Here is a 26,182-nt window from a genome sequence, read left to right on the forward strand (position 1 = left end):
GCTCCTGTCTCCTGTCCCATCTTATTTCTAAAGTCACACTCCCATCTCACCTCATCTCTTCTCCTGTTCCTTGTAATTGCCTTGCAATTCCCCAACCACACCATGACTCCGTGCCTTTGCACACACAGCAACCTCTGCCTGGAATGCCTTTAGCCACTCTTTCCTATACATCCTTTAGAAGTCTGCCAGGAGCCAGCCTGTCTAGCAAGTTATCCCTAACCACTCCCTGCCAGACTGTTTAGGGTGACCCTAATCTGAGCCTGCCTCTATCATTACTCTCATCAGATTGTATTATAATCTTAAATTGACTTGACCGTCTCGCTCCCCACCATTGTACTGTTACTGTCTGTAGGATAAGATTTGAGCTTTGTTCATATTTACATCCCCAGGACATTTCCTTGTCCCTAGAAGGGTGTCAGTTAGAGTCTGATGAATCAGTCAGCCAATCAGCACACTATATTTAAAGTTGGATTTGATTTCTTATCCTGAATGTACCAGCAATTATCTTGGTATTGAGTATTTGACCAAAAGATACAAAATTCAAAAAATTCAATTATGTTTATTTGGAAGCTATTATGTATATTTCCCTCCAATAAGTCCACATAATTCTCTTTCCTGTATATGGGCCAAGTACCTTACTCCCAAGATTTAATCCTGGTCAATGACCTTCCTGTCCCACCTTGGTTACTTTAGAATACATAAAACTTTTCAAAATCTGAAGAGTTCCTTTCTTTCAACCACATTCTCCTCCCCACAGTCAGTGACCTCTTTTGAATATTTCCAAATAGCAGTCTTGTTCTTCCTGTTCAACTGTCAATGTGACAGTCTTTACTAATTGAACAACTGCATTCATTCATCTAAGACACCTTTATTGGATACCTACTATGTGCCAGCTGCTGTCATGGACCAAAGTAAAAGGCATGCATGAGTCCATCTACCAGTTAAGCAGATGAGCTGGAAAATACTCAACATTATGCATTTTAGGTCAAAGCTACTGTTTTAACTGTGTTGTGTGAAGTTGAAAATTTAGAGATATTACATACAAGCAGATATGGAGAAACTAAAGGCAACACACAAAATAGAGATAACTACAGCACTTTCCCAAGAAAAGTAACTAGGTCCTTCAAATACCCCTTGCTAGGATATGCAATGTATGTTGAGATGTTTAACCTTTCACAGGGATCTGAAAAAAATAATACATATATCTTGCTTATAACATAAAGGGTTTTCTTTGATCTGCTGAAGCCTACTTGAGAATCCCCCAAAAAAGAACTCCCATGTGACCTTATGGAGATTTATGTCTCAACATCAGCCAGTCTGATCATCACAGAAGCAGAAGCTGAGCCTGGGAATGGAGAACAAGACTCTTTGTTTCCCTGGGAAGCTGTGGAAGCTTCTTGACTTGATGGGAAAAATCTGAAGATTGAATTTTTCAGGATCAGTAAGGCACCTTGTTGAGTAATTTACAGGAGAATGTGAAAACAAATACAGAAGAAAAAAGCCCAAAATAGCACATTCTTTTTAGTGAGACACAGAGGGAAGAAGACTGGGGCTGGCCTCCCAAGAAGGTCTGGTTTTTTCTTTTTTATTTATCTTTAATTCCCCACAAATTCCTTTGGGTCCTGAGGACCCGCTGCTACTTCGGAGTTGCTTTGTCCCCAAGTCTTCCATCCTGTCTCTCACCTTAGCTTACATGTCTGTAGTCAGAAGAGAGAGAAACAGGTGACTAAAAGATATGAACCTTATCCAGAACTGGGAGTGCTCAGAGTAGGCTCTTAGAGGGGGAGGAGGAGAAACACTTGGCACCAGTAAGACTCCATAACACGAACCAGGCTCCAATTATGGGCCAGCAATGTACACGAGTCTTCTGTGACTGTTTACATTGCTGTTTATTTTTTTTTTACTCAGTACTTATCTTGGCCACCATTGCCACATGTAGCTGATATGAACATACAGAACACCTTCATGAGACTCATAGACTCAGTACAACCCCTTGTTCTGCTTGGTGGTCACTGCCCCCAACCCTCTCTCCTTCTTGAAATGCATAACAAGGAAATCACAGTATTAGAGACAACTCTGGCCCTTGGGGAAAGGGGACAGAGGCGCCAACCAGGAGTCCCTGCCTTAAGTTCAGTCAGCGAAAGTCCAATATCTCACAGACTATCTGAGCTTTACATAGTGGAGCTTTCTCTAGCCAAAGAGACCTCAAAATGGCTATTAATCCATTTATTACTTTCTCCCCATATGGATTTGGGAGGCAGATAAGAGAGACAGGAGTTTGAATCCAGCTTCTGCATTGATAGGCTGTGTGGATCTGAGCTAGTTATTTAAAAGTTTTGAGTCTCAGTTTCCTCATCTATAAAATGAAGAGAACATTACCTACCACATAGGAGTGTTAGGAGGATTAAATGAAGTATTTATGGCCGGGTGCAGTGGCTCAAGCCTGTAATCCTAGCACTTTGGAAGGCCAAAGCAGGTGGATCACCTGAGATCAAGAGTTCAAGACCAGCCTGGCCAACATGATGAAACCCCATCTCTACTAAAAATACAAAAAATTAGCCAGGCTTGGTGGCAGGCACCTGTAATCCCAGCTACTCAGGAGGCTAAGGCATGAGAATTGCTTGAACCCGGGAGGCAGAGGTTGCAGTGAGCTGAGATCGCACCACTGCACTCCAGCCTGGGCAACAAGAGTGAAACTCCATCTCAAAAAAAAAAAAAAAAAAAAGAAAGACATATTTATAACTAAAGCACAAGGCTCCAGTAAATATTAATAGATGGTCTCCCAGCATCCTCCAAAGATTACTAAGTGTTAGTTCCAATAAACCATTGCACTTTTTATTGTTTCAGGATTTTTTTTTTACTGTTCACCTTTTGTGACATTAATTATATGCTATATCTTAAAAGTTGATTATTTTTCAAATAATTGGAGCTTTTTTTCTTTTTTTTTTTTTTTTTTGAGATGGTGTGTCTCATTCTTTCACCTAGGCTGGAGTGCAGTGGCACAATCTTGGCTCACTGCAACCTCTGCCTCCCGGGTTCAAACGATTCTCATGCCTCAGCCTGCCGAGCAGCTGAGACTACAGGTGCCTGCCACCATGCCTGGCTAATTTTTGTATTTTTAGTAGAGATGCGGTTTCACCATATTGGTCAGGCTGGTCTTGAACTCCTGACCTTAGGTGATCCACCCGCCTCAGCCTCCCAGAGTGCTGGGATTACAGGCATGAGCCACTGCACCGGCCCATGGCCCCTTCTTAAAATGTGCTCTCAACCAGTAGACTGTAGATGAGGTGAAAAAGATGCTGCACACATTATGGTTTCTTGGGACCCAGCTGACAACAAGTGCTTTTTTTTTTTTCATTTTGTCCCAGAAGGAGAGAGAAGTGACTCTCATTTTATTCATTCAATAGCTATTTTTGGAACTATTACTCTACAGATGTTGGCCACTGTGAGGGATGCAAAATTGAGTTAGGTGCAGAGTCTGCACTGAAGAAGTTCCAGGGAAGATAAGATATTCCTTTAACACAATTTTTTTAAATGCCTACCATGGGCAGATCCTCTTGTATACAGTGGGGTAAAAACAGATGAGCCCATGGATCTCACATTTTCTTAAGTTAACAAGTAAGTAAAGAAAGAAAACAACTTCAGATAGTGATAAGTGAAAAAAATAAAATAATATAGTGTGTTAGGGGAGAGGCATAAATGGGCCTGGTAGAAATCACTTACTAAGTTTGAGAAACTGAAAGGGCAGATGAAGCAAAATGGATAGAATGGTAGAAGGGGGGCTTTCAAAGAAACAAGCAAGACCCAGATCATGATGCCTTGTAGGCCAGAGCTTAGCAAACTTTTCCTGTAAAGGATCAGATAGTAAATATTTTAGGCTTTGCAGGTTATATGGTCTCTATGCCAACTATTAAATCCTTCCATTGAGACAATACATAAGCCAATGAGTTGAATTTAAATTTCATATAATTTTCACTTATTTTGCTTTTTCTTCAACATAAAAACCACTTTTAGCTCACAGGCTATACAGAGACAGGCAGCAGGCTGGATTTGGCCTACAGATCTCAGTTTGCCTGTTGTAGACTATGTTGAGGAGTCTATATTTTATTCCAGGTGCATTAGAGAACCAGTACAAGGTTTCTATGTAAGAAAGTATTATGATAGGATTTATGCTTTGAAAAGATTGTTCCGGTGTCATTGGATTGGTGGGGGTATGAATAAAGGCAGAGAGACTAGCTCAGCTATAAAACTGTTGCAGGAGTATGGATGTGAAACAATAGTGGCTTGGATGAGGGTAATTATAGCAATGGAGTTTAAAAAATTAATAGGAGGCCAATTTGAAATATGTTGTGCTGGTAGAGTTGAAAATGCATGCACGTAAATCATTATAATATGAAGTAGAGTATATAAATGCCAGAAAGAATGACAGTTGAAATTATTCTGGAGGACCAGAGAGAATGACCTGAAGTTGATGGACCATGAGTCTTTCACTTGAGTAGGTTTTTGACAAGAAGAGAAGGGAGAGTCATTGTGATGTTGGAAAATATTGGTCCTCCTGTTTTCATCTGTAAGAAATGGACCATGATATTAAACCGTAAGCTCCTTGAGGTCAGAGATCATGTCATTTGCCTCTCCATAACCCTGCAACCTAGCTGATCAATAATCTAATGTCATACTTGTGATACAGATGAACCTGGAGGGCATCATGCTAAGTGAAATAAGCCAGATGCAGAAAAAATAGTGCATGACTTCTCCTATATGTGGAATCTTTAATTTTTTAAAAAAGGTCACAAACAGAAAAAGAGGGTAGAATAGCAGTAACCGGGGCAGTCGGATGGGGAGAGGGAAAATGGGGAGATGTAAGTCAAACGGTAAAAAGTTATAGTTAGGTAGACTTCAGTTAGTAATAATGCATTGTCTACTAAAAAATTTGCTAAGAGAGTAGATTTTGATGCTTTTACCACACACACACACACACACACACACACACAAAGGTAACTATGTGAGAGATGAATATGTTAATTGGCTTGACTGTGTAATCATTTCACTATGTATATGAATATCACAACATCATATTGTAAACCTTGAAAATGTAAAGGAAAATATTTAATGGCAACTTCTAAAAAAACTAACATCAATTCCAAAAGTATTTATTGATCTTCTGCATGCTATGGCATATGCTAGCTGCTGAGGACTATAGTGCCATATAAAGTTGACATAGTCACTGTCCTCATGGAGCTTATCAGAATTAAAGAGATAATTGCACAAATCAATAATTACTGTGCTACAAAGGAACAGTATTTGGTGCTCTGAGAGCATATACCAGGACCCAATGTTGTCTTGGGGATCAGAGAAGGGTTCCATGTAGAACTGACATTTACATTGATGGCTGAAGGAAAAGGAAGAAATAAATAACGAAATAGAAGTCGGAGGTCGGAAGAAAGAGCATTTGCAGCAAAATGAACAGTATGCGTGAGTTTCCTGAGACAGGAAGGAGTCTGGCATGTTTCAGGATCTAAAAACCAGAGACAGAAAGAAAACAAGTAAGCATGATAGAACCAAAACTAGCAGATGGAGAAGGCCCAGACCATCCAGACCTTGTAGGCCAGGGGAAGGATCAAGAACTTCCAGAAATGATAGGGGAGTTTTGGGTCGAAGCAGACCTAGCTTTAATTCCCAGTTATGCCACTTGTTAAATGGATAGAATTACTAAATTACTGACCTAGCCCATCTTTCAGGAATTGTGAGGATAAATGTTAAAATTATTTATTATGAGAAATAATGATGACATTTTCTGTAAAAGAAGCTGGTGGATTTTCATTAAATGGTTTCTCCTCCCTGGGCACAGGGTAAATGCAGGGAATAATATGAACTAAGGCTCAGAAATTAGCTTAAATGCTCAGCAAAGGTATCCCTATTTTGTGGCTCCCAGGGAGCAAAATGGAACTATGAAGATTGTCCTCCCCATATCTATGTCCACACATAAGTCAAACCCACTCAATCTGAGCCCCGATTCTGTACTTCTACAAGAGAAAGTGGGTGTCCAAAGATCAATCTGGCATTGATCCTGTCCTCAAGGAGTTTAATTCATTGCTTAAAATTATAAGGAGGAAAATGGGATCTTTTCAATGGATGAGGTAAGTGAATAAAAGAAAAGCCAGAGTGCCCCTTTCTAAATGAAGGCTCAGCATCTGGCAAGAAAGTTGAACTGTTTTTGCTTTTGCCCCCGTGGCTAGTGATTTTAATTTCAGGAATGCCCAACAGGACTCAGAAAGCTGTGAATGTAAACTGACTACGTATCTTGGTCTTTGTGTGTATAAATCAGACAGCTAATCCTGTGCTCTCCTTGCTCTGTTCCTTTAGGAATGTAAAATAGCTTGCTGGAGCTCTCTCTGTGCAAGCAACATGGGTATCACTCTGCTGAAAACAAAACAAAACAAAAATGTCAGAATCCCAGGAAACATCTCCAGGAGAGCTCTTGCCCTGTGGAAGCGCTGTCAGAGGCTGCCTCTTTTCAAGGGAGGTGTGGTGGGGTTAGCAGCCCAAGCCTGCTGATTTCCAATTGTCACTGGGTTTTAAAAGAGTTCTTGCTATTGTTCAGTTACATGCTTTTTTCATGAACAAAAATTATCAGGACAGTTTCTCCTAAAAAACTAGTCTAAACAAGTGACGATCTATCTGGACATCTTACTCAAGGATATGGCAGGGTTTCAAGGAAGAAGAGAAAGTAGAAGAGTTTGTCTGAGTTAGTGATGTGCCTACTTTTAGTTCAGTGTCCTAAAAGTGCTTATTCACAAGGTCCAGATAACATGAAATAAAATATTGTAATAATGTATAATAAAATATTACTACACATAGTAATAAAATGTAATAATAATGAAGCATGGTTAGGCTTGTTCAGGCGTAATCTTTTATGCTATCGGGAGTAGTGCCCTGGTATGGCCTGCCATCCATAAGAACAGCATTTAGTTTGTCAGCCCATGACTGCTGCCCTGGTTGCTCAGTCAGGTCCACAGATGCCCACCCTGCAGGCTGTGTCCTTCACGAGTTTCTGGGCCAGCCCTGGCTTAGACAAGAGCTAATGCAGGGAACCTGGACTCTTGTACTGCCCAGGACCTGGAGCCTGGCCACTGCACAGACCTCCCAGGTGGTGACTGCTTGGTAACTGACCTTCTGCCCCAGATTCCCTCACTGTGCCACTCCTGTGTCCTAAAGGGATTTGAGTACCTCATTCTTGACTCCTGATGTCAGGATGTTACCTAAATTATGCCCAAGAAGTCTACACCCCTCAGACAGTCATTATACCTGCTGATCATGATACATCCACCTTCCAAAGTCTGCTTGAGCAATCATCTAGCATTTATACAGTGATATGATGGTAAATGCTTAACAACTGATACCCTGGAGAGGAAAAATCTATATATATAGATTATATGTGCATATAATTATATACATATGCATATAATCACACAGACATATATATGTATATAAGTCTATTGTAAATTTTACTGATAGAATGTGTAGCACACAATTCACAAATAATAATAAAACACACAATACTCTTTATTGTAGATTCTTTATCACCCGTTGATTCTATCAACATGCTTTTATTTTTGTTGAACTTTTGAATCTGCAGCCAAATGATGGCTGCAATTAATGGAATGGTGCAGTTTCCATGTAAATGTTGGTTGCTATTTTTATTTACTTGAAGGAAGTAAAACAAAAAGCAACAAAGACCTGTTTTAGAACTTATTCATCAATGACATAAGCAGCTTCTTTGTTGAATTAAATAATAGTTTTTGAGTAATAGAATATTTCCTCAATTTTTTGTGCTATTTAAAAGAAAAAGAAAAGAAACTGTGAGATATACATACATACATATATATATGTATATATATGATGGAATACTACTCAGCCATAAAAAAGAATGAATTAATGGCATTTGCAGCAACCTGGATGAGATTGGAGACTATTATTCTAAGTGAAGTACTCAGAAATGGAAAAACCAAACATCGTTTGTTCTCACTCATAAGTGGAAGCTAAAACTATGAGGATACAAAGGCATAAGAATGACACGATGGACTTTGAGACTCAAGGGGAAAGGGTGGGAAGGGGGTGAGGGATAAAAGACCACAAATAGGGTGCAGTGTATACTGCCCGAGTGATGGGTGCACCAAAATCTCACAAATCACCACTGAAAAACTTACTCATGTAACCAAATACCACCTGTTACCCAATAACCTATGGAAATAAAAAAAAAAACTGTAACAGTCACAGAAATATTTAGTCTGCATTATTAACATTTTCTCCATCACTTTTTTAAGTCTCAGCCAGTGGTCAGCAAATTTCTCTGCTGAGGCAGGAGAATTGCTTGAACCCGGGAGGCAGAGGTTGCAGTGAGCCAAGATTGTGCCACTATACTCCATCCTGGGCGACAGAGCAGGACTCCATCTAAACAAAAAAAAAATTTAGGTAAGAGCCATAATATAATAACTATTAGGAGAGCAATTAATAAGCAAATGGTTCAGACTACGGAGGAGACTTTTTGTGGTTACTTGTAGTGCTTATGAATTTTTCAAAATCCTGAAAATTTAGACACCTCTGCTCCCTACCTGTATCTGTGTGTAGCTCTATCATATGATAAGCAAAACTAGGAGAGTACACGATATATGTAGAGAAGCACATATTATTTTTGTGGATGGCAGAACCTGCCAATAAATAAGTGAATCTAGCTTTCTGATTCCAACTTTGCTTTTAATCTTCTAGAAGTAGTGGATGCAAGAAGGCTTTTCTAGTGTCAAAAAAAAAAAAAAAAAGAAGAAGAAGAAGATGAAAAAGGCTTTTGCCCTTAATTTAAATCATTGTTTTTCTAGGGAAATTTAATTTGGGAAAAAAATGTTTTTCTAATTAACTGGATGACTGTGTGCTATGCAAACAATAAAGATTCTTGTTTGAAAGTAATGCATGCCCCTGTTCCTAAGACTACCAAGGGAATTTAAAATAAAAAATGCAAGCAGCTCCAACCTCATATTTTGCCAGAGCTAAAAAGAATTCCCAGATCCAGAGTTTTCACGTCAGTTCCTAATTTAAAACCCACAAGTGTTGAGCGGGTTCATGCTGCAGCAAGACACATCTTCTCATCTCTAGAAATAACTGTATTTGATCTTGGTCTGGGTTTCTCGGCATGTCCTTCTCTCTCTCTCTCTTCTTCTTGTGCTATGGTTGGCCTGAAAGGTTAGAAACTGCACAATTAGATGGATCGGGGGAAGATTTCATAATGCTCTGGTGCTGGGTTGGGCAGTCTAGCCAAATTCCGTTCATTAGCTAAGGCGCCAGGGTGAATGTGGCCAGTAAGAATGCTGTTTTGGTTCCATCGAAGAGCTGATAGGGAATAGGAAATACACTTTTAGTTTTTTTGGTTTCTGAGAGGCAGTATGGACAAGTGAAGAGTCCAGGATGCTTGGAATCTGAAGGCCAGTTATTAATCTCCATTTCAACCACTAACTGAGCAGTACAAGTAACTGCCATTCTCCTTTTGACTTTTTTCCCTCCGTTCTGACACAGTTGTCTTATGCTGTCTGTACCAGCATGAAATTCCTGTCTACCGTAGACTTCAAGCATTCCAAAGTCAAGAATCAAGTATTCACCAAACATTTACTGAGCCACGTACACTCTGCTAGGTGCTGTGATAGGTGCTTTGGAAAGTGATGTTAATCAGACATGGTCCTTGCCCTAAGGAGCTTATAGACTACAGAGGAGATGGATCATTGAAAAACATAAAACAATAAAGCAAGTACAATGTGTGAGACATATTAAAATTGCTAAGGGAAAATTGGCAAGGATGATTCCCTTGGGAAGCCAGAGAAAACTAGAAAAAGGAAAGGACTTTGAACCAGGACTGTTTGAATAAAAGGATAGAAGTTTTTGAGGATGAGGAGGCCATACCACAGGAGAAAACAGCACAAGCAATGGCTGGGTCTAAGGGCAAGTGGCTGATAAGGCTAAGTGGAGGATTTGGGTGATGTTTGGTTAAGACGAAGGAACGTAACTTTTACAGTATATTCCTCCCGATGTGTGAACAGGATAAAACAACTCTAGGCTTTGAGGCATTTGAGATTTTAGGGAGAATCTGCACAACAGCAAGTTTTATGAGGTTTTTTTTTTTTGATCAATTGAATAAAAATTAATTAGGCATTGCTGCACTGTTTTATCTTTATGCCTTTACATTAGCATAGTTTCACCTCTCCAAAAGCTGGCCTGCAATTTGAGTGTTTTCAGCTAAAACAGGGTGGATTATCTAATCCACATCATAAGCCTTGAAATTTACCTAAACTTTATACTATGTTCTCTGCTTGGGTACCCAAACTCTTCTGAGTTGTGAATTTTCTAGTCTTGTAACTGATTCCTTGACATTTCCCATTACATTATAGACCTCAGGGTGGCAGGGCCAGGCTTCAGGGGCTCTTTTTCATTTTAATCTTCCAGCCTGTGATTTACATAGCTGCCATCAGATAATGGCGGTGTTCAGGTAGAACTTCCCTGCCCAAATGACTCTACATATCTGAAACCTAGATAAAAATAAAAGTTTTGTTAAATAACAAGGAATCCCATTTAAAATAGTCATAGTTACTTGATATAAATACAAGGAATCACAGTGTGAGCCAGAGCCAAATTTTAGGAAATACTAATATCTAGGTTTTGTCGAGTACCTTTCTTGCTAATTTTCAACTGCTATGAGCCATTGTGAAATTAAGCCCTGCTTTTCCTTCTCAGACCTAAGTAGAAACAGTTTCTCTCATCTTTATCTTAAACATTACAAGTTTTGTATAGTTTTAGAACCGGCTTATATGTGATTTTCTCAGGGTTTTAATGGTAAGTCTGTAAACTACCTACATACAACTTTCCAAAGAGAACATTCTGAGTTAACCTTCTTAGAATTCCCAGTTGCGGCCGGGCACGATGGCTCATGCCTATAATCCCAACATTTTGGGAGGCTGAGACGGGCTGATCACCTGAGATCAGGAGTTCAAGTTCACGACCAGCCTGACTAACATGAGGAAACCCCGTCTCTACTAAATACAAAAAAATTAGCCGGGTGTGGTGGTGCATGCCCGTAATCCGAGCTACTTGGGAGGCTGAGACAGGAGAATCACTTGTACCCGGGAGGCGGAGGTTGGAGGTTGCAGTGAGCTGAGATCGTGCCACTGCACTCCAGCCTAGGCAACAAGAGCGAAACTCCATCTCAAAAAAAAAAAAAAAAAAGAATTCCCAGTCACTCTCAAAGTGACTCCTGCTCACTCTGTTTCCCTCTTCATTCTTTAAATGCCCAGAAATTCCTTTCTTCTTTCTGTGGCTTCATGCCAAAAGGAGTCCACCAACCCAAGGAAATACACAGAGGGAAAAAGACCGTTGGTTGCCCCAGAATAGATTGGCCATTCTAACATGGAGAATTGTTTGCCTTTGATGTGAATCTTCTTTTTCTCTAGCCTCTTCCCTTTTGAAACTCAGATATGTTATAAAATCTAATTAGACTTAACTGTTTAAAACCCTCTATTAATTCCCAAAACAGAACCACATCTTCTTACAACCGGCTTCTGTTTATGTTTTGTTCTGCAAGAAGCCTGACACTCTTTTCCACCTGAAACTTGCTTTGTAAAACATGTTTCAGTAAAACTTGAACAATTTCAAAAATAAATTAAGGTTTCTTTAGAAATTCTAAAGATCGTATCTCTGAAAAACTTTTCATTAATCATTTGCCAAATAATCTGGTATTATTCCCACTAATCCCTTGCTCTTCTTTTGGCAAGTTGTCTTGAGTTCTTAGTCTGGAGTCACAGCCCTTGATTTTCAACCTTCAGCTTAGAGCTCCACCACAGCAATTAATCATGTCTGTTTCAATGGCAACCAAAGATATTTTTGTTTCCAGAATTTTCCTATATTATTTGCTCTTCCTAAATTTCTTTGCAAATTTGCTACTCATTTTTGTTTTGTTCTGTTTGTAATAACTTACTCAAGCATACCGTTTTTCTTCTATAGCTAAATTAGGTGTAACATTATTCTCTGATTACAAACCTTCCCCAATTTGACTTTCAGAGACTTGGCTTCTTCAAGAGTTAGTAGCTCGTAAGTGGAATAAAACATTTTGAAAAATGGAAACATACATGTAATACATATACATATATATAAACATATATATGTGTTTTAGAATACATATTTGTAAGGAGGTATAGACCCGATTTGAGTTAATATATAATCTTAATCATTTGATTCTAACTAGATGATATAACATGCCTGAGAGTTTCAAGGGGCAAGAAACTAGAAAAGGAGAAGATTCACATGAAAGAAAAATATTTTTGTGTTGGAAAAACTAATCTACTCTAGGTGTGTGTGTGTGTGTGTGTGTGTGTGTGTGTGTGTGTGTGTGTATACATATATATGCATTTGATTTGTAAGTATTTAATAAGCACCTTCGATACACCAAGCACAGACCCACACTAGAAAGGAAAAAAATGAATGACACTTTTCCTGTTCTCAAGTTTCTCATGCTCAAGAGAAAGAGATACATAGCGTAAAACATAATACGTTATAATAAATCTCGTTTTTACAGAAATAAGGGACTTAGGGAGCAGAAAAACTGGTGTATTTGATTAATTATTCCTGATGAATTTAGAGATGACTTTGCTAGGTCCTAAATGATTGGTAGAGTTTCACCAAGCAGAGGTTGGAAGATGGGGAAAAGACACAGAAGCAGAAAATGCACAAAATAATCAGGTAACAGAGACTTACAGAACAAAGATTTTCTTCTGAAAAATGGCAGGAATTTAGAAGAGTAATATATGATTGGGACCAGATAAGAAGGTCCTTGAATGCCTTCCTAAGATTTCATTTTATTTCAAAGCAACTGGACACTATGACAAGATACTAGGTGGAGGAATAAAATCATTCAATCTTCATTTTTCAACTATAATTCAGAGTATAGTAAAAGGATTCTTTTTCTTGAGACAGGATCACACTCTGTGGCCCAGGATGAGTGCAGTGGTACAATCACAACTCACTGCAATCTTGAACCCCCGGGCTTAAGCAATCCTCCCACCTCAGCCTCCTGAGTAGCTGGGACAGTAGGAGCATGCCACCACTCGGAATGGGAGGCACTCAAGTAGAGATTAACAGAAGGAAGTTCGAGCTCAAGGGAGAGGCTGGACATAGAATCACAGTTTTAAGACTCATAGTTAGAGCCATAAAAAGTGGATAAAGTCAATACCAAAGGCAAACATGTGGAGTGAAAAGAGAGCCAAACATCAAACTCCCAAGGAACATCACATCAAAGGGAGAAGGAGAAGGGGCAAAACCAGGAAGAGTCTAGAAAGAGGCAGTTAATGCAAAAGAGAAGTAGAAAGGCAAGTGCAACCAAAACCGGGGGGGGAATGGTTGCACAAAGTAAGGAAGGCCAAACATGGCAAGATTTCCCAAAGGGAGGCTGTTGCTGATGATCAAAGCACAAGAATTTTAGGAGAGCAGTTTCAAGAGTGTGAGGAAAGCAAGCGAGATGCCCAGGAACATTCTGAAGAAGAGGAGAGAATGCAGGATCATCCAGAGCAAAGGAAGTGTGTGACTCGAAGGGCACAGCAGGCTTTGGAGATGCTTTGATTTTGAAATATTAAAGTGTCCTAGAGAATGTCATTTAAATCTTAAGATCTATTGCTTATCACAAAGTTTAGAAACAGAGGCCTTGCTTCCCATGGGATTTAAGTCCCTGCTTCATTTATGCTTGCCTTAAATCCCACCAGGTATAAGCAATTACTTAAGATACTTTTTACTGATGATGCACAATTTATCTTTCCTGACCATGGCTTTGTCAACTGATAGAAAATGTGATGAAAGCATATGATATCACAGTAAAATGGGGTGTTAGAATTTGCATGACTTAACTAGGAATAAACATTCACCTTGGGGATGTCAAAGGAGAAGAACATTAAACACCTTAGCCAAAAACCCCTTTTCCAATGAAAAGGCTTGGAAGAAGTTATCAAGGAGAAGAAGGAGAGAAGGAGAAGAAGGAGAGAAGGAGAAGGGAGCAGTATACAAGGCATTAGGGGAAGAGAATGTTTTCAGAAAGAGAAGGTGTCAAATGATGTGGAGATAATGAAAGGAGGCTTCTTTATTTGGAATGAAAATCTCACTCAGACCTTAAGAGAGGATTTTCAGTAGAATATGGCGAAGCAGATGTCAGACTTGGAGAGCAAATAGAAGGTAATGTCCTAGTGGATCCTTTGGTTCTCAAATGCAGTAAATAAGTTATCTACTATATAGAACAAGCTGTTACATGTAATGTGCCTGAGTATGTGTGTGTATATTCATATACACATACACATACACACACAAATGCACACACACACAATGTGTTTATATGGCAATGGCCTCATGAGCAATATATTTAATATAACTTACATCGACATTAAGAACATCACATAAATGTGCATGTACTACAATATACATTATATTTACCAAGGCTCAAAAAAACTGATAAGTTGCTATTATTCTTTTCTGCTCTTCTTTTAAAAAAATGTGAACTTGGAAACTAAATTAACATCTCAAGGAACGTTGTCTGATACACCAATATAAAGAAAGGAGGGTGCACTTAACCCTTTCTGAGAGGGATTGTATGCTAGAGTTTCTATGGTACTTCTTGATGTGTGACTGAATTTTATTCTCCCTCTTTCTCTCTCTCCCTGCCCCCCTACTCCCTCCAGTGGAATGGAGTATGTCCAAAGACTTTTCTCCTTTGGCTGGAGAAATCATCATGGATAATCTGCAGACTCTGAGATGCCCAATCACAGGACTTACAATGGTAAATGTCCCCAGTAGACTTTTCATTTCCCTATTGCTGATGTTTGTGCTGGGATATCAGTAGCAAATGCCTGTTCTGAAAGCAACAGCCAACGCCCAGTCCTCTGGCAACAACTGCCACTCATTAAGCATGATATGTCTGGTATCTAGAATCTGAATTTCACAAAGGAGTAAGCAGACAGCATGAATCACTTTGTAAACTGTCGTGTTCTAAGGAGATCAGAAAAAGACTGGCCTCATGCAAACCTTGAAAGCTGCTGCTTTCTAGATCACAGTCTAATCTTTTGGGGGGAAGCAGGGAGTGGATCAAAGGCTCTGAGAGATGCAATTTTGACTCCCTGTCTGATGGTAAAAATAACAGCTTCATCTCACCCTCATGCCCACAGCCTCAGCCTCGGTTGAGATCAGTCATCAATTGCAGTCACATAATTTCCTGAGAGAAATCCTTTTCCCTTGATTAAAAAAAAAAAACAAAGTCTGTCTAAATATGTTTTCACAAAAAAGAAACTATATATGGTGGAGCTATGTTTCTCAGTAACCTAAACTAATTTAAACTGTGAGTGAAAAACTGGAACAAACTGCTTATTTGTTTAACTAATATAAACTCAAAAGTTAATTATTTAGAATTATGAATATATGAGCATATGAAATGCAAAAAAATAAAAACACCTTGTAAATCAGTTCAAACTGGAGCAAACCCTGTATTTCCTCAAGCAATTAAAATGCAAAAGATAAAATTCTTTTTTCTCAAAATATTTTAAAAGTAAAATTAAATCAAACCTTTTTTAGTCCAATTCAAATATTTAATATCTTAGGACCTTCAGATGAGGGAAGTAGAGGGATAATTTTGTTATTATTGTTGTTGTTTTCTTAAAGGTTGGTTGATTAAAATGTTACCTACAAAGTATAATCCTAAAGCCCAGCCTTAAAAAAAAAAATGCATCAGGTTGCATTTCTTCAAGTTTAAACCTGCTTATTCTAATGGAATTTTTGATGCTTGGGTAATCACCACGGAATCCTGACGTTTAGTCCTAATCGCATATCTATACCAGGGGCCAGAACTGTGGATTACCAGAGCAAACAAACCCCTGAGTGGGTGGCCCCCAGAGATGCTATCAGTAGAAGTCTGATTCCAACCCTATGGCTCACAAGATGGAAGAGGGCCAGAAGGAACCCTAGGGAATTTTCATTGCTTAAAAGAAAAAGTGATATGGTGATAAAAATGGAAAACTCTCCATAAAGAGTTTCTCTAATATCTGAACTAATTTCCATAGGGATTAAGTTTTTCCACTTGACCATCTAATGAAAGAAATGCAGACACTATTGTAATCATATAAAAGCCTAGGAGTAGATTTATACTTTACACAATCTCTATAACTTTGAGGGTCATAGAAACCCATTTTCAACATTAAAACATTGATTTCCTAACATAGTAAGGTCAATATTTTATGATCCCTAGAAAAGTCTCTACAAAGATGTGCTTTTTTTTTTTTTAACTTCAAACATCATTTTACAATTTTTACAAGCAATGTTTCATCAAATGCTGGCTTCTCAAATGCCCTTTGGGTTCACTGGAAAAAAATATAAAAGCAAAATGTAAAATATAAAAATTCAAGCAAAATATAAAAACTATACAAAAGATTTTAAAACATTATCAGCAAACAAAAACAATTCCTTAATTCTTAACATCACAAAAGACCATCAAAGAATATAAGCCATTGTTTTAACAATGGCTTTAAAATTGAAGTCACATCAAAGAGTTAATTTTTTTAAATGTGTATGCAGCTGAATGAAGGATGTTTATTGCAGCATATTTATTGTAGCACAAAATGTGGGAACCATCTAAATGTCCACCAGTCAGGGACTGGTTAAATACATGATACCGAATATTTGCTCACAGTGAAATGTATGCAGACACAAAAAGAGCAAGGCAGTTATTTAATGCACTACTCTGAAAAGATATTTATTATAACTTATTCATTTTCTAAAGCAAGTTGATCACTAAAAGAAGTGATAGCTATTACCTATAGGAAGGGGAAAATAAGGAGAATGATGTGAGAGTGGGAATTGCTATTTTTTGTAAATTTTGTAGAACTATGTGACTTTTAAAAATTTATATATAGTTTCAGGGGGCTCAGGAAAAGTCATTATGATTCTTAAATTTTGAAAAGAAGAAAGTGCATAGAAACTAAGAGGGAACTTCAAATATGGTTGCTGTGACATATAAACATAACAATCAAGAAAAACCAGAATGCTATAGATGGGCTATAGTTCTGTTGCCCATGAACTCTGTTGCATGGGCAACAGAGTTCCAAAGGGATGAAGGAGTTAATCACACATAGTTATTAAATTCTATACCCATAGAGTCTAGGGTAAAAATGATTAAATAAAATGCCTGATGCATCATTTCAATACTTTGCAGGGCCAACAGTATTTTGTTCAAGTCTCGGCTTACAATATGAAAGGATGGGGACCTGCTCAGACCACGACACCGGCATGTGCCTCTCCTTCTAGTAGGTGGTGGCTGTGAACTCTCTCCAGCATGGTAACAGACTCCAACTGCAACTCCATCCTCAGGGTGCCATTGCCATTCCCTTCCCCCACTGCTTGCAACCAATAAGACCTTCTCAGGGCAGCATCTGGGCCACATAATGAATGATTCCCCTGCAGAAATGCTCCTGGGGAAGCAGCTCAGTGGAGTAAAAGGAGAGGGAATTTGGAAACAGAAAGGCTGAATTTGATACCCATTATGCCTCTTATCATCTGTGTGGCCTTCAAAAGTTGTTTAACAGTCAGGCATGGTGGCTCATGCCTGTAGTCCCAGTTACTGGGGAGGCTGAGGCAGGAAGATCTCTTGAGCCTAGGAGTCAGAGAGTTCGAGGCTATAGTGAGTTAAGATCGCATCACTGCACTCCAGCCTGGGTGACAGACTGAGACCCTGCCTCTAAAGAAAAAAACAAAAACCAAGTCTCTGAGACTCAATTCCATGTCTTTAGAACGGGTCCAACCACACCCTTTCATAGGGCTTTTGTGGGGATGGATCAGATGCCATGGTGGGAGTGGCGGCCCAGAGTACATACAGTCCATTGTAGCTCTCCTCTTCCCTTCCTCACCCTCAGTGCACACGTCCACATCGACCTGATAAGAAAATGAAATCTGACAAATCTTACTGATCTGACACTCTGTCAGAAAAAAAGCTTTCTTACTAACAGCATTCTGCTACAAACCCACAAACATAATCTATAGCATTTGTAGTGGTGGCTGAGAAACCCAGCAAAGGCCTTCCGATTATTTGAAAATTAATTATCTATGCCAGGTATGTTTGGGCATTCTCTATTAACTAGAAAATTTAATTAACCAGAATAAATATCTCCAGACATATCATACCATAGATTTTTCTATGTAATGAGCCCAGTACTCTGAATTGTATTTTCATTTTTTAAAAACACTTCATTAATGTGAGAGTTAAAAGTGATATCATATGTTCCTTGTGAGAGTAAAAACTGCTAACATCCTTTATGGAACACAATTTGCTATGTTATACCAACTGCCTTAAGAAAATCTGTTTCTTTTTACTCCATAATTCTACGTCTAGGACTCTACCCTAAGTAGAAAGAAATGCGAACAAACCAGCCTGTACGACGATGTGTAGCAATGCACTCATAAAATGAAGCGTCATGTGTGGTAGGGAGAACAAATATCCAGTATTAATTTAGTATTAAAGTATGATATATCTATCTTTATATCAGTAACTACAAATAAAACACAATCACTAAACATGGTCTTTTTAAAAAACATTGTGTGGAAAAAAACTTCTACAGTGTAAGTTTTATGTTTTATGTAAAAAGAAATGCAAAATGTGGGATTTTTTTTCACCTAACATTCAACTGTAGGTTTGTACATAATTAGATAGAGTCTGTCCATGTGTCTTCATAACTCTCCAAATTTATCAGTGGACATTTGGGTTATGAGATTATGGTCTCTTTTAGTTTTTTTAAATATGTCTGTATATTTTTTTATAATAACCATTTACTCAAGACCAGCCATGAATCAGGCAGTATGTAAAGGGCTTTCACATTCAGTATCTCTTAATCCTTGTGGCAATCTTTCATCATTGTTTCTGTCTTGTAACTAGGCATCATTGTCACTATCATCTGCATCTCTATCAGCATTGGAGATAACCTTTATCAGACTCTTTATATGGAGGGCATTAATCTAAGTACCTCACATGGATTAACTAATTTAATCTTCGTAAGGTACCTCTTGAGGTGATTTTTATTATTGGGTTCACTTTACTGATGAGGGAACTATAAACATAGAGGCACATATATACAGAGCCCAGCATCTGAACTGGGGTTCAGAGATGTTGCCTTTCCGAAAGTCACAACACTGGTACATGGCTGAACCAGGATTCTAGCCTGAATTGGTCATCTGGCATGTCTCCGATGCTACAGTAACTAGTGCCCTGCTATCAGGCAGACTAAGAGCCAGCCATCTGTGCCTGACTACCATCTCTGGCAGATTCAGATAACTACACCAGGTCAGACAGGGCCTTGGACCACCGATGCCTGAGATCCCTAAGGTCCTTGACTCTCCTGGCATTTGATGACTTCATTATTCTAGATTTATTTGGACTAGGCATGTTTTTATTTCTAGTTGTCTTTTTACCAAAGATTTGCCAGAAACACAAACAGAATTCTAAGATTAAGATAAAAGGAACCAATCTCATGTTGGGGATGGGCAGTAGTGTGTGTATATTATGGGAGGGACAGAAAATGCACAAAAATGCTAGTCTCAGTTGACCTGAAAGTGAGGAAGTGTCTGGGGAACCCCACTCCAAATGCAAGTTCTGATCTGCATATAGATGCATTTGCTGATAAAGATCAGAGGTTCAGGTTCCATAAGCTGCACGTTCCATTCAGACACTATCTGTCACAGCCCATTTGAGGTGCCATCTCCAGAATGACCAGAATAGTTAGTTGTTCAGGACTGGGAGGAATCACTTATTAACTGGTAATTAACATATCAAATAGCAACCACTTTCTAAAATAGTATGTTTGATTAGTAGGGATAACTGGCAAAGAACTGAAATCCTAACGTGGTTATAGGTGTTGCAGACATGCCCTATCGCTTGGAAGGAACAATATAAAAACACTCCTATTTAGAAACAGAGTATGACATTGTGATGTAACATATATCGGTATTCAGATATTTACTAGGGGACAATGTATTCTAACATGACAGGGTAATTGGAAATTTGGTAATATGTTCCAGTAAGCTATAAAACTTTTTTTAAAAATATTTTTACAAAAGGCCTTAATGTGTTTTTATAGACTTATGTTATATGGTATGGTACATAGTAAGAGAAAAGGACCCAGACAGGCTTGTCTGAGTTACGATCAGGAAAATCCCGATATCGCCAGTGAATGTAAGCTCAGCATTGTGTCACAGTTGAAGTGTCTCATTACCAGAACAGTGAGCTGTATTATGTGACACAATCTGCTCTTTTCCTACCATGCTAAGTTTATTCCTGTCAGGTTCCTGATTTCTTAATATATTTTCAATTTTCTCCCTCATCCCTAAAGTCTCCTATTTTATGTAGTCGTCAGAAACTTCCAAACATCTATGAGAAGAACTCATTCTTTCCAAAAACCTTGGCATTATGTCCAGTGCTCACTTGGGCTGCAATTTAGCATTAGCAATTTTCTAATGTATCATAAAGTCATCAGATGGAGCTCGCCTCTGATGTAATAGGGCTGAAAGAGACAGGCCTATTTCAGCTCTCCTCACATTGAGGGCAGCAGTCACACTCCTTAGAATGTTCAGGGACGCATAGTAATGTTCACACTCCTTTGGCATGTTCAGGGACGCATAGTAATTCAGCCACCTAGGAGTCTTACTCAAACACACAACCTTGCTTATCTTATCATGAGCACTTCAGATGCATCCATCCAACTAAGAGAATAAACTCCTAATGGCCTTTGGGAATCTATGACAGCAACGTTTATTCTCACTGTGCCCCAATTCTGGGGGTGCTAAAAATGATCTAAAGGATACCGAGTGTTTATTTCCTCAAACATTTTTGAACTTTCCAGTAAAAATCCTTTCCTATCTTATCCTACCTGAACATCATCGTGCTTCTATTCACAATGCCTCACCAACATTTAACGAGTCTGCTCTGTGCCCCAGATGGTGCTTTGTTTTCTTAAACCTCAGACAAACTAAAAAGAGACTTAAAAACTCTGTAATCCCAGTACTTTGGGAGGCCAAGGCGGGTGGATCACCTGAGGTAAGAGTGCAAGACCAGTCTGGCCAACATGGTGAAACCCTGTCTCTACTAAAAATACAAAAATTAGCCAGGTGTGGTGGCACACGCCTGTGATCCCCAGCTACTAGGGAGGCTGAGGCAGGAGAATTGCTTGAACTCAGGAGGCGGAGGTTGCAGTGAGCTAAGATCGCACCACTGCACTCCAGCCTAGGCAACAGAACGAGACTCCGTCTCAAAACAAAAACAAAAACAAAAACCTCACTTTATAGGCCAGGCCCACAGTGGCTCATGCCTGTAGTCCTAGCACTTTGGGAAGCCAAGGCAGGTGGATCACTTGAGGCCAGAAGTTCGAGACCAGCCTGGCCAGCATGGTGAAACCCTGTCTCTACTTAAGCTACAAAAATTAACCAGGCCTGCTGGCACACACCTGTAGTCCTAGCTACTTGGGAGGCTGAGGAAGGAGAATCACTTGAACCTGGGAGGCAAAGGTTGCAGTGAGCCAAGATTGTGCCACTGCACCCCAGCGTGGGTGACAGAGCGAGACTCTTTCTCAGAAAAAAAGAAAACGAAAAAGAAAAACCTCACTTTACAAAGAAAAAATCTGAGGCAAAGAGAAATTAAGTCATGGTTCTTGACCACAAGGAACAAAGACTCTACAAAAGGTACCTGTGCCAATTCCCTGTCTCCAGCATTGACCACAATTAAGCCACACCACACAAACTCCAACCAAGCTTCTGACCTTCCTTCCCAAGAGAAAAGAGAAAAATAAAAAGCATGTCCATGGTATATGAAATGAGCAATATATTGAGGGTCAGGAGATGTTATTATTGCCCTGGCTGTGCCACTAACAAGCTGAGTCATACACAACTGGATTGGTTCTATCAGCCCCGGTCTCCTGAAAAGTAAAATAAAGACAGGTACATGGGGGAGGGTGGAAAGGAAGAAGGATCAGAAAATCTCTGAGGTCCCCTTCTTCATAGGTAATCAGCTGATAGGGTAAGAAATGGTGTTTCCGTCATGAATTCCCTTCCTTTGAAGTTATATTTACAGAATGCCTATCATGTAATAGGCATTGTGCCAGACACCTAAGATATCTCTCATTTAATGCTCGCAAATATCCTGCAAAGTAGATACTATCCTCATTTTTCATGTTAGGGAGTAGAGGCCCTGTTGGTATAAGTAACTTGCCTGCAGACACTGAGCTAGGAATTGTAGGAGTCAGGATTCACACCTGTGTTTACCTGACTTCAGAACTTATGGTCCTCCTAACTGTGCTATATGCCTGGGCCTTGGATGAACCACTATGGAATGCTTTTACATAACTTTAACTGTCATGACATCTAATTAAGTTTCTGAATGAAAGAGACCCCATATTTTAAGATAAATCTGTGGGGGAAGGAGTTTGAAACTTGTTCAACTAGAATTTAAGCCCAAGATACACTCATGAACTAACTGGCTTTTCTGGGGAAGAATGACTAGCAATTTTAGAGAAAGCATCTCAACTAAGAAAGACATTAAGTTGTTGCTTTCTGTTTTTTCCTCCAGAAAGGAAAACTGGAGGAAAGAAAATAGAAGGAAGAAGGGATGGACTCTGAAATGACTGACCTGCTGAAAAAAAAAAAATCAAGAGTTGGAGACAGCAGAATTACAATCTTGACATTAGTCCCATATGGGTTATTACTCTTGATATCATTATAGCTAAACGGAATGAAAATAGAAGGGGGAGAAAAATCTCAGTGGGTATTGCAATTTAAATTTGCCTTGTAAGCTAATACTGTATATTTAGAGACTGAGCAGACAGGGTGGTTGGTGGCTCAGAGTATGTGCAGGGGCTGCTGTGCCAGCTCACCAAAGCAGACATTCATTAGAGCAAAATGTAGATTTCCATTTCTTGGCATCTGACATGGGCTCTTTCCTTGGAAAGAAATGTCAATTTGGCCAAAAGTGTGAAACCTACAATAAAAGCACTGGGACTGTGGATTTCATCTAGTCTGCACATTCCCACCCCTTTCTTTCCTACTGTGAAAATCCAGTTGAGACTCGGGGTGCTCAGTGGAGAGATGGCAGAGGAACTGGTTAGGATGTAGAAGGCTAAAAGGGGAGAAGGGGTTGGAAGAGGTGAGATTGGACTCCCAAATTCCTGTTTTCTTTTGGCTTTCAATTACCATTTTCTCTTGCCCTAAGACTGCCCGACACAAGAAACCAACCACAATTACTATTTTGCACAGAGCTCTGAACAATGGCAGCTTCCAAATCCTTGGCATCGCCTGCTTGCTCTGCATGTGCGGGGTGCTCATCCGCGGAGACTGTGGGTAGTATGAGCAAAACTCCGGCTCCTGAGGCAGGGCAAGGAAGAGGCCTCCCCTGCTTTAAAATTTCACTATGTTTATTTCTTTTGTTCAATAGACTGGAAAGACTATGACGACAGAGAGCCCAGACACAAGGGACAGAGTGAAGTTTTGGAAGGTCTGCTGCAGCAGGTCCGAGCCCTTCATCAGCATTACAGTTGCCGGGGTAAGGATAAAAATCTGTGCTGGGCCATCAACTGAGGTCTCGGTGGCGCCGGTAATTTTAGCAGTTTCCTAACTGGGTCATACCTTCTCATTCATCAGGGAGAGAGATATTAATATTTGTACATCTGGAATCACTTTACAGCACTATCTTGCTTTAACCCTTCAGAAGAGACTTCCTTCTCCTTCGCTCCCTTCCTTTCCCTCTCCCTCTCTCCATATGAACGGTTTGAAAACAAGCACAAGAAAAACAGCAGCTGCCATGAGTTCCCTTCTTCCGGAATTGTCCCTTCACAAGACTCCTCAATGGGGCTAGCTCTTTGGGATATTCACCCAAAAACATTTTGCCTCCAAGGAAAATCCCCTGAGTATCCCTGCAGGAGCCCAGCCAATTATAATAACAACAATAATAATAAACCTCCATATTTATTAATAATATAGTTTACAATGCAATTTCACACCCAGTATCTCATTTTCATCCTCATTTTGGTAATTACCACTGAGGCTAAGTGGTGTTCCCCAAGGTCACAATGCCAGGAAAAGACAGAATCAGGACTCCAAGCTGGATTTTTCTGGTTCTAAGTCCAGTCCTCCTGACACACTTCATTTTTGTCCCACACCCTTGCATCAGGACTGGGCACTGAACTGTAACCTCATCCTGAATTTTAATCTTCCTCTGTACCACTGCTCACAGGAAAGTAGAGCACATATTCCCTAGACTTTCACCAGCTACACCCAGAGAATCTCTGAGAAGGCTTTAAAAGCTTCTTTTCTACTTGGGCTGTTCAATTGGGACAGGGTCAGATTTCTGATCTGTGTAACGATTCGTGGAAGAGGTACTTAGTTTTATTTGGAGAATTAAAGCCTACATAAAGTTTTCATTTTCCATGCCCCCATCAGATCTCTAACTCCATTGTGCGCTGTAGATTTAGGACACTGCTGGAACAGCTGGCTAAGAAATCCACTATTGTGGAGGATCTCTTGAGCCCAGGAGTTTGAGGCTGCAGTGAGTTATGATCATGCCACTGTGCTCCAGCCTGGGCAACAGGGCAAGACTCTGTCTCTAAAAATAGCAAATTTTTTAAAAGAAAAAAAAAAATCCACAGTTGAAACTAAGAGATACTCACTGAGTTTGAGCTTGCTATAGATAAGTCATACTGAGCATTAGCAAAAGGTTGTTCCCAATTACTACATAGCTATCACAGTAGGACCCTTCAGCAATGTTGGCTCTAGCTAGAAATGAGGACAAGTGTTTGGAAGAAAATAATATTCTTCTAATGACCAGTTCATTAGGATATGTAAATATGCATGCAGTAGCTCTGAAACCCAAGTGGGATTTCCATTCCCAGATCTCTAAGAAGTCTTTACCCAGACCAGGACCTTCAGCATATGCCACACTGACCAAAGTCTAGTCAGTTTTCGGTTATTGAGGGCTCATTTAACCAGGCCAGTTGTTACCAAAGCTCCTTTCTCATCTTCTGCCTTTCCATCACATCCCTGCCCATTGGTTCCTGTGTGACAGCAAAGGTAACAAAGCAAGTGGACAGATGATTCTTGGAAATTCATAAGCCACTGTGTGTTTGGTCTTGATCAGAGGGGGAAAAGCTGAAACTACTCATGAGAATGAGAGATTTTTTTAATATTATCTGAGGATTCATGCTCTCCCCATTACCACTGGATTCCTATCTAATAATCAAAAAATGATTGCCTAGATGGTCCAATTGTTTCTATAGTTTCCATCCAACTTCTGTCATGTATATGCTTTTCCCCCAGAGGAATGTAAATATACACACAATATCAGGAAAGATTTAAGTAAGGCATAAGGTAGAACTTTCCAAAAAAGAAGAATATATTTTATATGAAATATACTCTGGACACTTAAACAGTGCTCAAAGTATGTTCCAAAGATCAGTGATCCAATAATATGCTCAGCTGAAAAAGGTTCTCTTGTCTTGTAAGTTTTGGAAATGTTGAATTCTACATCTTCTCTTAGAAATTTAAAATATACTTTAGAATATTAAAGACTCTAATAAACAGACATGTCACATTTGCTTAAACAAGCATTTTCCAAACTTCTTTAGCCATGTACAACTTTTTCACAGTATTAGTATTCCAAAGCACAAATTTTGGGAAATGCTAATTCATAATATGCCAAAATAAATTACCTCATACACACACAAAAAGAATGAATCTAAGATGATTTAACATAACCCTTAATGCAGAAGGATAAATGAAGAATAAGTATTGCTTACAGAGAATTACAAAATTTTTTTATTACTATTACAAAATTTTTATTTAAAATATTCAAATACATTGAAATACTATGTGGTTTATTGGGGACATAAACTTCTACCAACTTTACAATTAGAAAAAGTAATATTTCAGATTCCAATTCTACCACTTACAAGCTGTGTATTATTGGGAAGAGGATTTCGCCTCTCTGATCCACAGTTTCTTGATCAGCAAAGTCAGGATAATATTACCTATCTTGCAGGATTGCTATGAAGAGTAAATTAGGTGCATTAAATTCACCTGACACAGTGTCTTTCCCTGGCAA

At 39.2% G+C, this 26,182-nt stretch overlaps 1 protein-coding gene across 2 annotated transcripts in view; it reads left to right on the top strand.

Moving 5' to 3' along the window:
• Positions 1-26,182, top strand: part of ANKFN1 (ankyrin repeat and fibronectin type III domain containing 1) — a 359,995-nt gene that overhangs the window by 268,626 nt on the left and 65,187 nt on the right. For both annotated transcript variants that reach the window (XM_003817411.4, XM_063598775.1), the window contains 3 exons: positions 14,751-14,848; positions 17,270-17,360; positions 23,522-23,629. In XM_003817411.4, coding sequence (XP_003817459.3) covers positions 14,751-14,848; positions 17,270-17,360; positions 23,522-23,629 — 297 coding nt within the window. The remainder of the gene's footprint in view (positions 1-14,750; positions 14,849-17,269; positions 17,361-23,521; positions 23,630-26,182) is intronic.

This window comes from Pan paniscus, chromosome 19 (assembly GCF_029289425.2).
Source record: "Pan paniscus chromosome 19, NHGRI_mPanPan1-v2.0_pri, whole genome shotgun sequence".
Lineage (NCBI taxonomy): Eukaryota > Metazoa > Chordata > Mammalia > Primates > Hominidae > Pan > Pan paniscus.